Source organism: Pituophis catenifer, unplaced genomic scaffold (genome assembly GCF_029215685.1).
Source record: "Pituophis catenifer annectens isolate HBS135680 unplaced genomic scaffold, rPitCat1.0.hap2 SCAF_1, whole genome shotgun sequence".
Lineage (NCBI taxonomy): Eukaryota > Metazoa > Chordata > Lepidosauria > Squamata > Colubridae > Pituophis > Pituophis catenifer.
Genome location: NW_027256881.1, coordinates 253,837,683 through 253,850,391, shown reverse-complemented (window position 1 = coordinate 253,850,391; position 12,709 = coordinate 253,837,683). Strand labels below are relative to the sequence as shown.

Here is a 12,709-nt window from a genome sequence, read left to right as displayed (position 1 = left end):
AATAGTATAATCAAATAGTTTTAAAAATGTAGCTAGACTATCTTGCTCAGGAAGAATGGTTGTTGAGCCATTGGTAAAGTTAGCTAGCTGGTACCACTGAGGCCACTTGGGAACCCATGAATCATGTTGAATGCAAAAATACATATCAGTGACATATCTAAATTGATTGCTCAGCTATCTTCTGGATATAAAAATATCTTTTGATTGATCAGCTTTCTATGTTATGATAAGTCACTGTCAATACAATGTTTTCATGCTGTCCATTTTCAATTTCACATTGTGATCTACCCTATGGAAAGTATTTATTCTCAGCACCTTAATTTAAATTTAAAACAACTACTAAAACATTTAGTAGTGGTGACATATCAAAGCTGCTCTGAAGAGCATTTCATTATCTTTTCTGATAAATTATAATTACAGACAATAATGTTCACATTGCAATTCAATGCCATCTACAATAACATAATTCCCTTGACTGAAAATTTCCTGTTAAACCAGAAGCTTATATTCTTTATACAGTAGATTAACTCAGTGGTTGATTAACACATATTTGCTTGGTTGAATTCCATTAAAAACCTGAAACTGAACTTCATTGTTATTTCAAGATAAACCATAAGAAATATCCTTCAGAAGTTCAGCTTCCATAAAGGGGAAAGGAGATAGACCTATATACATTATTCTATCCTGTATACAACATAAATGCATCTCTTATAGAGCACTTATAATTGGACAATAATAAATAAAGGCAGAATAATCAATATAACGTAAATGTTGTAAATAAACCTCAAGAGCAAAGGCCAACAGAGCTTTATGTCATGATGAGGCTAATGAGAAATTTGACTTGAAGGCACCTAAAAACCTCAGCTGGCAGTGTTTGCATTGACTTCCTTTCTTCTACTCGGAATTTGGTTCAGCTATGTTTCTCCAGACAATAGGACACACTAAACGGGAAGTGCAGCCTAGGCTGACTCATTAATATTCAGACTTCTTGGAAATCATAATGGGTTATTTAAGATAAAAATAACAGCATGAATACTGATTCACAAAATAAAGGGTTGTTTCCTACCTGGTTCAATCAATCGAATTAATCCCTCATGATGAGCTACTCTATCTTTCCAACTTTTAGTTTTGCTTGCTGCTACTTCCAATTTCTTCTTTACCTCCTGAAACAGAATTAACACCAACATTATACAGAAACATTTTTTTTCAACAGAGATTCTCAAAACAGCACAAAAAGAACACCTTTGTAATCCATAAGATTACAAAAGGCTGGACTTTAACTGGATGTGGGCAGGGATCAAGCCAAGGTCAGCACATGAAGGACTATACAGTTGCAAACATTTGTAAAGCATGTATTCACAGTGTCCAAAGCCAATCTTAGCTGCCGCTAAGTTACCCATAAGTTACCAGGACATAACTATGCTGTGTATCCCTATAGGCATGGTTTCTTAGCAAAGATAACTTTTCCAAGTTTTATCAACTTCCTAAATCTATCCCTGATATGGCTTTGAGTTACAATTATCTTTGATCCATCACTGCTCATTTTATTATTGTACCAAACTGGTACAATATTTTATCCTGGTAATTCTTCATAGATAATTTTCAGTTGAAGTCTATTATTATGTCTGTGTATACTGTACAAACATAAATGCCCAATAAGAAATGATTCAACTCTGTGAAGTGGTCAAAGACTCTGCAGTCTTGTGTCTTAAAGACGGTATAAATCAAATGACTTAGATAGCCCTGTTACCAACACTTGAACACATTTAGGTGACTGACGACAAGCTGTTGTGCACACATGCTTATGGAGATGAGTTGGGAAAGTTTTACAGCATCCACACTGAGCCTTCTGAGGAATACAATTGCCTTCACCCTTCGAGGAAGAATGCTTCAGGCATATTAATATATTTTGCAAAGTGTCCCTGCGTATACTTTGTATAATCCTAGGAAGGTTACACTAGCTCACCTCATATTGTTCAAAGGCTTGCTTCCTCTCTAATTCCAATTCTTCCAACTGCTGCATGGCGACCTGTAGAGCATGTTCCTTCATTTTCCTCTGGTTTTCCAACTCTTGCTTTTCTGCCTCAGTCACCTGAATGGCCTGTTGCTGCTCTAAGTGCCACTTTTCCAAATCTGCTCTTTTCGTTGTCTCTTCTTCTAGCAGTCTAAAAAAAAATTAAGTAACTATTAATTCAGGACTGACACAACATGTATGCCTTTCTCACATGAATTGAATAGTTAAGAAAACATAACCTAAAACAGTTCCATGGAAATTGCTCGTTTTCGTGCTTCAAGTCCATCAAGATACCACATTCAGAAATGAAAGCATCCCACATATATGGTATGGTTTTTCCTTTTTCATTACCCCATTTAGCATTTGCATCAGTGGTGAATTCCTCCGAGATTTGCCACCAGTTCCCTGAGCGCGCATATGCAGTGCGCACCAAACACAAACTGTGTGCGTATGAGTAGTGCGTGCTTTGCATGGAAAAAGGAGGCTTAAGAAGGTAAGTAAAACAGCGAGGGGGGGAATAGCTATGCCGCGCGATTTAGATTCGCTAGAAAGCAGGATTTCCTGCTTTCTAGTGAATGTAAATCGCGCGGCACAGCTGATCGTTGGAAATACCGGTTCATTTAAACTGGTAGCGTTTTTTTACTACCGGTTCACCTGAACCGGTGCGAACCGGTAGCATTTCACCCCTGATCTGCATATAGTTCTTATGACCACAGATGGGACCAGAAGTTTGGTTGCTAAACAATGTGGTCATAAACCAAGTCATTATGCAACTGGACCCAACTTTATGAGGTTTGCCGTGGTCATTAAGCAAATCATGCGGTTAAATGAATTCAGCTTCCCCAATTGACTTTGCTTGTCAGAGGTCATCTGGGAAGTTCATAAATCACAATTGTGACCATATCAATGGTGGGTTGCTCCCAGTTCGCACCAGTTCGCAAGAACTGGTAGTAAAAATTTGTAGTAGTTCGGAGAACTGGTAATAACTTTGCTGGCCACGCCCCAGAACCGGTCCCCGGCCCGGTCGCCGGTCGCTTACCCCACCCACCTCATCAGAGGCCTTTTTTTTTTTTACTTTTAAAAGCATTTTTTCTACAACCTCTTCGGTGGAAAAAATGCTTTTAAAAGTTAAAAAAAAAGCCTCTGATGATCATGCAGCTCAGCTGGGATCGTCAGAGACTTCTGAAAGCATTTTTTTCTGCAACCTCTTCGGCCAAAGAGGTTGTAGGGGGGAAAAATGCCTTTAAAAGCCTCTGGCGATCCCAGCTGAGTTGCCTGATGGTCAGAGGCTCCTAAAAGCATTTTTTTTTCGCAACCTCTTAAGGTTGTAGAAAAAATGCTTTTAAAAGTAAAATAAAAAAAAATTGGCCACACCCACCCAATCACATTACCCCCCCACCAAGCCATGCCCACAAAATAAGCCACGCCCACCGAACTGGTAGTAAAAATTTTTAGAACCCACCCCTGGACCATATGATTCTGCGACTGTCATAAATGCAAGTTAGATGCCAAGCATCTGAATTATGATCATGTGAACATGGAGGAGATAAGATATTCATAACTTCGAGGATGGGTGGTAAGCCCTTTTCCAAGGCTGTTGTAACTTTGAACCATGGTTAAATGAAGAGTCATAAATCAAGGACTACCAATACTTCAGTTAAATGTGCTTCATACATTTGCTTCAACTTACTTTTCAGTCTACAAACAACTCCACATGACATATTTTGTTTACATCTCTGTGGTACTGTAATATTCTGAGAAGCAGAAAGAGGGAAACAATCCTTCAGAATGATTCAAGGACAGAGAATTCTTTTTAAATGTAAGAATGATATTCAGGGGTGAAGGTTCGTTCTCCCAGTTTGTGGGTTGGTTTCTGAACATTTCCGAACAAAATGTTCGGAAACCAACCCACAAGTTCGGAAAACGAAACTTCACTCTCATCCTACACCCAAGCTACAGATATCCGCCACTATTGCAATGATAGTTAGGTTATTTAGGGAGTCTACAGTTTCTATAGTCTCTGCCATCCTTCCTTCTGGAACATAAATGACTGCCAGCTTTAGCATCCAATTCTATCAAATTATACTCTGACCTGGCTTGAAGTCTCCTGACAGTTTCCTCATCTTGACGGGCTTGTTTCTCATCCTCCAAAGCTTCCTGTAGCTGATTATACATTTCCTCAAGTTCTTTGACTCTCAGTAAGTACTGCTCAAGCTCAGATGATTTCTGAGCAACCTGTTCTTCCATTTGCTGTCTTACCTAGAAAACAAGAAATGAATGAATGCTTCGGGAAAAGCAGTGCTGCCTATTTCCATAAGAGAGAAGAAGAAAGTTTGCAGCTTTTCCTTTTTGTCCAAACATGTACATGCTGTAAATATATCATTAAAGAAACCACGTCAGAGTTAGCCCATTCTTTTGCTGACGTACCATTTTTTCTCTCTCCAGTTCAAGACTGAATCGATCTTGTAATTCTACTTGAGTCTGCAGACGTTTTGTCTCTTCTTCTGACGCTCGAGCGGCTGCCTCTTCTAGTTGCTGGGCCAAAGAAAGAAAAACAATTAGCATCTGTTTCCAGTTAATGTACACATGAAAGTACAGATCAACTATTCAGTATGCACCTATAAACATACTTCTTACATTTTTTCATAAAAGCAAAAATTTATATATATATATATATATATATATTTGTTTTCTCAGGTTTTCGCGGGTGTTTGTATGTAGGTCTTTGGTTATTCGGGTCTTCTCCCACGTAAAATTGAAGGTTTCTTGGCGACGTTTCAACGAAGTCTCATTCGTCATCTTCAGGCTGGTGTTCTCGGCTTCGTGCTTCCAGCAACCATTGCTCCTGGAAGCACGAAGCCGAGAACACCAGCCTGAAGATGACGAATGAGACTTCGTCGAAACGTCGCCAAGAAACCTTCAATTTTACGTGGGAGAAGACCCGAATAACCAAAGACCTATATATATATATATATATATATATATATATATATATATATATATATACACGTGTACACACACACACACACACACACACACACACACACAATTAAAAAGAAAGGAATTATGTGCATCAAGAAAGAGTTAAGGAAGGAAGGACCTCCAAGTCTCCCCTGAGGTTTTGTGTAAAACATTCTGAAAAGATCAATCACTATCAGCTCTCAAATGGTGCATAAACAATAAAAAGTTGGTGAAAGATTAAACTCTACATATGTTTCTGTAGAGCTGGAGATAAGATAAGCATTTCCAAAAATAGCACAGTCAATGTTCAAAACTCATGCAAAACCTGTTTCTTCTAGCACAAATTTACTCTGTCAAAGTAAGTAAACTACAGTATTTTGTTCCACAAGAAGTATGAGAAATTTGGGAACTGAATTTCTCTAGTAAAGTAATCCCCATGTATTTTGAGGCACGCCTAATTAGAAGTTTCTGAATGGTTTAGTTAAACGAAAACAAGGAAATAGTATAAAGGAGCACTTGTGCAACATTTAATGCTTACAGTAGCACCACTATAGGTTCCTAATTCTCTCAATCTGCTATTAGGAAGGAACATTTCAATGACTCAGGTAATTTGGCTTGGCTGAACTGGCATTTCTTTCTATCAACAATTAAACTTTAGGTTTGAATTAAAACACTGATTCAACAAATGTGAATTCATTCTTGTTTTTGTTAGGTTGCTATGCTGCTTAAAAAATATAGCAAGCCACCATCAATGTCAAATACCCAAATTCTGCATCTATGACAGAATGTTTTGCTAGAACTTCAGAATGATACAATACTCCTGCCTCATTTCATAAGTACTCTCAGTTTTCTTGGATTCATTACTTGACTAATACTAGAACTTTTCCTTGAGAGTCTGGCTGAAATATATAAAGAATAGTTTTTACGTGCTATTCTGCTCCTGTGTATTTATTCTTTGCTTGAATGCTCATTTCATTTTACATTGAAAGTGCTCAGATGTAAAAATATATCTCATTCTACAATCACCATTAAAGATATTTTAGATGTGCATATGTCAAATTTTAGCTGTGAAATATCCTAACAATTCTGCAATGATCAAAGCTGCCAATGAAGATCCAGCATCTTAGTTATTATTTAAAGAAGTTATGCTTTCATAGGCATAAAATATTCATGCGTATGAAAGCATTAGGAGAAAAAAAAGCAGACACTCTTATCATTTCCTTAGTCTGCAAAATTATTTCAAGCTGAACTGAGTGCCTGGTGTCACCCAAGAAACCTCTCCTTGACTGTAAAACAACTAAGATAACCAATGCGCAAATTACTGGGAAAAACACCTCTGTGTTATCATTCCAAATGAGAACTTTTGTGGTTTCAATACATAGCATTTTTCTTCCAACAACTCTTTCTTTAAATCCAGTAAAACATCTATATTCACCCCCAGTCTTTGTGGGGACAAACAATTTCTCCTGCCCTCTCAGTTTTCCATAACATAACATTTCCAAGAACATTTAAGAAGAATGATGCAAGATTACCAATTCTCTGTGGCAATGCTGAAACAGAAATCTTAAGAAGGAACTTCACCAACCTGTCCTCCTTTCTGGATGCCCTGAAGACTTGATTTTAGATAATTATGTTCAGGGCACTTTCCTAGGACAGTATACTATATTATTTCAATATGTTAATGCATACATTGCTATAGTCATGAACCATAGTGTAGTGGTTAAGCTACTGGACAAGGAATGGGTAGACTGGTTCTAGTTTTCCCTTAGCTATAGAAGCCAGCTATGAGGCCTTGGGCCAGTCAATCCCTCTCAGTCCTAATCAATGTCAGATTCTGCAGTGAGCAGTCTGAAGCACAACCTCCTCAGGGCATCATATATTGACAATTCTGTTGCGTGAATTTAAATGAGCCTGAAACAAACTTACCCTACTATCTAGCAGGGTAAATTTTAAGAACATCATCAACCAAGAATAAGAAGAACTAAGAAGAACCATGACTTCTACAGTCCCCTCAAATCCATGGCTTCAAAAATACAGTTTACAACTAAAGTATTAATCCTACATTCTAGAATGTTACAAAATCTCAGATTTACCTTTCGGACAGTTTCCAGTTCCTTCTGCTTATTTTCATTTGCTATTTGGAGCTCTTTCATTTGTCTCTCCAATTCTGCTTGTTCCGCCTGCAGTTTTTGGCGTAATTCTTTCCGTTTCTGGCGTGCCTCTTTATGAGGTGAAGGGCTTTTTAATTTCAGCAGATTTACCATTGTCTGAATGGCTAAATAATGAGAATAGCCACAATAATATTTCTAATTTAAGTCCATAAATACCCTTATTACTTTTTCAGTCTTATAATGCTGTTCTGTTTCTAACATTAGGCCTTCATCAATAATTTTAAAAATAAAACCACATTTGTTTGTCAAAAAAAAAACCTGTAGTGTATCAATATCAATAATGTAATAGTGATATATAATTATAGTATGTGAAATATCAGAATGAAAATAGTTAATATCAAATACAATTTGTACTTTGTGATAATGCTAGTTCTCCATACAATGAAATACATTTTTCACCATAATTACTGCATGGGGGTTAGTGATAAAACCAGTCAGATGTACAATCAGACATATAATACAGAACCAAAACATTTGGCCAGAAGAGAGAAATAGTAGTTAGATAATTATTTAACTCAGAATAACAGAGTTGGAAGGGACCTTGGCGGTCTCTTACTCCAGGCAGGAGAGCCTATGCCCGTGATGGCGAACCTATGGCACGTGTGCCGTAGGTGGCATGGAAGGCCCTCTCTGTGGGCACTTGAGCCGTCGCCCCAGCTCGGCTCTGCTGCTTATGCGCATGCACCTCCTGCCAGCCAGCTGGTTTTCAGATCTCTGCCGCGCATGTGCGGGGGCCCCCACGTACATGAGATGCGCATGCATGCACAGAGGCGGGGTGAACGTGGAGGTTTACACCTGCATGTGCGGGGTTGCGTGCGCATGTGTGGAGTGGGGCGCATGTGGGGGTCACGCATGCATGCATGGGGTGTGTGGGGTGGGGTGTGCACACATTGCATTATGGGTGTGCGTGCACGCTTTTGGCACTCGATGCCAAAAAGGTTAGCCATCACTGGCCTATGCCATATCAGACAAATGGTTGTCCAATGTCTTCATTGGCCTGAAGCTGAGTAGGACATCTATTGTCTTATTAGTAGTCAGATTTACAAGTGACTTCACAATAGGCTCATGAACAGGAGGGTCCATTAAGCAGTGAATAGAAAAACAGAATTTAGAAGCTTCTGAACTGGTTTCTATCAAGCAAAACAGTAAAAGTTTACCGTGAATCCATTCCTGTTTTTTCTTCTTATCAGAAGCACTAATCTCAAAACATTTCTCTAAATTATTTATAAGAAAGAGACATTTTTTGCCATCTTTGTCGGGCAAGGCCTAATAAGAGAAAATAAGATTGTTTTCTATGAAGCATAACAAATATGACATTGAACTGACATTCACAATATTGTTTGTTAGCTCAGAGCCTCTGAACATATGAAATATCCCAAAAATAATATCCCCATGCACAAAAGTTAAACATGAATAAATGTCATATCACTTTTTTTTTCTAAAGCAAGCTATCAAGGTATGTTCTCCCAGTTTCATGAAAAATATTTGAGTGATATGCATTTTTAGAACACCCACACTATAAAGATGAAAATGGTGTTCACAAGGAAAGTACTTTATTCTGAATCATATTTGCAAGACATGTCCCACTTCTAATGTAGCCTTTGCAGGAACAGGCATAAATTAAAGAGAAAAAAACCCCCAGCTGTATAGTCTATATGGAATACTACTCTTTTTCACTGGATAACAAAAATTTCATAAATTAAGAAAGAATCCCGAATGGACATTTCACAAAATAAAGATTCTTCCCTCTTTTCGTGAATACTGTTGTTAGCACTCTGTTGTATTCTCCATGAAAATAAAAATTCCAGAATTTATCTAACAGGTTGAATCAAATATATGTAAGTTATGTTATTTTCATATCCATCATCTAGAAAAGTATTATTTTTCAAACGTTCGTTTATTTTTACCTCTACAGTACAGTTGCCATCCAGTGCAATGTCTCCTCTTTTGTCTTTTAAATCTTCACTAACATAGTACGATATAACATTTGGTTTTAAAACAAACCAACGTTCTGTCCAGTTTTTCCTTTTGTGACCCTTCTTCCACATATAACCCTATAAAAACAATGAAGTAATTACATTATTTTAACTTTGAATGTTTAAATTCTTCAAGAGATATTACTCAGACTTTTCAATCAATCACTGTAGGCGTTTAAACATAATTTTTAATAAGCACAGTTTATGAAAAACCATCAGAGTAACTCAGCTTTTAATCTTCAGTGAGAAAAAAAATGTAAATCCTTAGAGGAAAAGAATCACCCTCCCTGATACTTATTGGATGGAGAGGAAGTCCTCTCTGCCAGTAAGCACAGCTGACCCTCAGCCTCTACTCCCCAACACCCCCCCCCCCGGTCCATGGTCTGCAGCATGCCAGAAACCAGGCTGTGGAAACAAGCAAAGCCTCATCCACGGGAGGCAGGCAGCTTGAGAAACCATGCCCCCTCCCTTCCACGGAAAAACCTCTCTCCATGGAACCAGTCCCTGGTGCGCAAAAGGTTAGGAGCCGCTGGATTACATGATGTAAACAAAATTGGTCTTTGAAAGGCACAAATTATCATATCTTCTATCATTCAATATCAAATAATTGTTGAAAATTTTAAAAGATAGGAGTACATACCTGTTAGAAATTATCCACTTTGTAAACTATTTAAATGGTGTGAGACAGAAAGAAATTCACATTTAAAGACAGATCATTCTATTATTTAACATGAAATAATTTACTAGACACTAAAGACTCTGAATATGTTATGAATCATCCCTTGAATCTTTGGTTGCCTACCAATTTTATTAGCATAAATACCCACCAGGTTATTTTGCTTTCTTAAAAAGTTGCAATATGAAAGAGAACTCACATTAGAATCACAGATTTGGAAAAGGCTACTTAAGCATCAAAACAAATAGCCTAATTATAAAGGAATCCAAATTCAGGCATCCCAGAAAAATGGCCATGCATTCTCCACCTGAACTGATTCGATAAAAGGGAGCCCACCATCTTCCTGGATAATCAGTTCCATTGTCAAACACTTCTTATTGTTAAGAGACTTTTTCCTTCCCTAACATTCAGGCAGAATTGTCTTCCAGTAACTTAAATTCCTTTTTTCATATCTTGTATTCTGGAACAGATGTCTTCTATTTGACATTCTTTCACATATCCAAAGAAAGACAGCTAAACTATCCCAGAACTTTCAATCACTATTTATAGGTTACAGTTTTTAGTCCCCTGATCATCTTCATTGCCCTTCTCTAAATATGTGCCAGGTTTTTTTTTCAAATCCTCCCTAAAGTGTGGTGATCAGAATTGGACATTGTACTCAAGATGAATATAAATAGAACAGGGTGAAAAGATTACTTCCTGAGTTTTGAAATTATGCTCCTATTCATGCAGCCTGAAACTGTATTTTCTTGTTTTCAGCCACCTTACACTGTTGATTCATACTCAGTTTGCAATCCATTATAGGTAGTCCAATTGGGACCAGCAAATTCATCACTAAATGCCATTGTTCACTTACTGAAAAACCACGTGACCGTGACAGACTTATGTCACTTTCCATGTGCTTGTTATGTGTGTCATTGCAGTTGTTAAGCAAGACATCACACAATTGCAACTTGAAATTTTACTGCCTCATTCTCCATTAATTCTGCTTATCAGAATTTCTTTTGAGAAGCACCAAAAATGGTGATCGCTTGACCACAAGGTGCTATGACACTCATAGATGTGAGGAGAGGTGGCAAAGCTGTTGTTTTTACACCACTATTACTTTGAACAGTCATTAAACAAGACATTTGGTAATGAGGACTCCAAAATACTACTCCAAGATATTTTTCACATATCTCATGTTCTACGGTACATGCATGCATACGATTTTTGTATCCTAATAGAGGATGTTAAATCAATAAAATAACCACAATATTGGTTAAATATAAAGAAAAATAAAGGAACATTGTATACATACAGCAAAACTAAATAAACAGACAACCACCACACTAAATAAGCTCTACAATGGGGGCCTAATGTCTGGATGGGAAACCAGATACCACCAGCTAACTCTTCCTTTTTCTCCTTTCTGAAGTTGGGAACACTGCTTACTATCTTCCAAGCCCCAGGCAATTCACGAATCCCTTAGGATGCCTCAATGATACCACATAAGAGCTTGGTTAGATTAATTCCTTTAATATCATAGGATGTCATTTATCTGTTCCTGGATATTTACATTCATTTCAAACATATAAATATCATCATCCATTGTGCTATCAGTCTCAAGATCCTTCAGTTATGATCTTCACAATGTCCAGACACATCACAAAGAATTTTGTTGAAGAAGACCCAATTAAAGCAAGAGTTGAGAGGCTCTACCTTTTCATTATTATGGTTCATCACAGTCAGTCAGATATTCTATCCTATTCAGGATATTCTATCCTACTTGCCCTTCAGAAAGTTATTCATTTTGGGCAATCCACAAGTTTCAGTTAAACATTTATGAACCTTAACTAAATCAGTTTCCTCACTAATCCTTGTCCCTTTCTCTTTTACCTGTTTTTAGAAATTTCTAAAAACAGGTAAAAGAGAAAGGAACAAGAACTGTAGTGTCAATTCACCAACCGAAACACAACAAATACACAATTTCATATTTTTAAAGATTAAAAACTCTCCAATGCTTTACTGTAAGAAGGATATACTATCCTTAAAATAAAGCACAATCCGAATGTTGCTGAATCTCTGTAGAGCACTGAGTTAAGTTTAAAGAAAACTAGATTTAAGCTAAAGGTCTTAGATCAATTGGAACAGTGTGACAACTTTTCTAAAAACTTTCTTGAAAGGCAAATGAGGCATTTTTTAAAAAATCCCTTTAGCATAAAATATCAGAGTTTCAGGCAGCAATGTAATTTGGTTGCATGCAGCGCTGTGATCAGTGATCAGAAGCTTGTACTGTGCTCAAAATCACAATGCCTTACAAAGAAAATGAAACTTTGGGGAATATTAGTGAATCACCTAACAGAACTGGGTCAGATGTGCAAGTGATCCTTAGGGGCCATGGTTGCATTGAAACTAAACCACAACTGACATGTGATTTAAGCAAACCTTTCCCATCCTGCCCCCTTCTTAGCCATGCACCTGGACTTCTGAGATTTACGCTTCCTCTTTATGCCCTCATATGCTCCATGTTTCATGTCATATTCAAATTTGAGACACCGCAGGCAACTGCAAAATAAATGTATGCATTTTGTAGAATTTAAGTCCTACAAAACTTTGTTCTCTTTGCTTTTAAGGTGCTTATCACCACGTTACTATTTAGATTGTGGCAAACAGGATATTGATAACCACCAATTTGCCCATAAGGCCACACTTTAACCAAGGTGACGGTGGATGGCCGAGCCCAGGTTCCCTCACATGACGACTACCACCTCCTCAGGCTGCTTCAGGCAAGGGGCAAGCACTACACAGGAACAGAAAACTGCTTTGTTTCCTTGCCCTCCTGTGACCATTACCCAACTGAAGGAGCACACAGCAACTGCTTATTTAGATTTGATTTCTAATTTCCAATTGACTTCACATGGGCTGGACG

General features: G+C 37.6%; 1 protein-coding gene across 1 annotated transcript in view; it reads right to left on the bottom strand.

The window, feature by feature from the left end:
• Positions 1-12,709, bottom strand: part of SWAP70 (switching B cell complex subunit SWAP70) — a 32,437-nt gene that overhangs the window by 1,005 nt on the left and 18,723 nt on the right. Inside the window, exons 5-11 of the mRNA XM_070957478.1 lie at positions 9,054-9,200; positions 8,304-8,412; positions 7,069-7,250; positions 4,442-4,549; positions 4,107-4,273; positions 1,967-2,165; positions 1,067-1,163 (exon numbers count right to left, since the gene is read on the bottom strand). Coding sequence (XP_070813579.1) covers positions 1,067-1,163; positions 1,967-2,165; positions 4,107-4,273; positions 4,442-4,549; positions 7,069-7,250; positions 8,304-8,412; positions 9,054-9,200 — 1,009 coding nt within the window. The remainder of the gene's footprint in view (positions 1-1,066; positions 1,164-1,966; positions 2,166-4,106; positions 4,274-4,441; positions 4,550-7,068; positions 7,251-8,303; positions 8,413-9,053; positions 9,201-12,709) is intronic.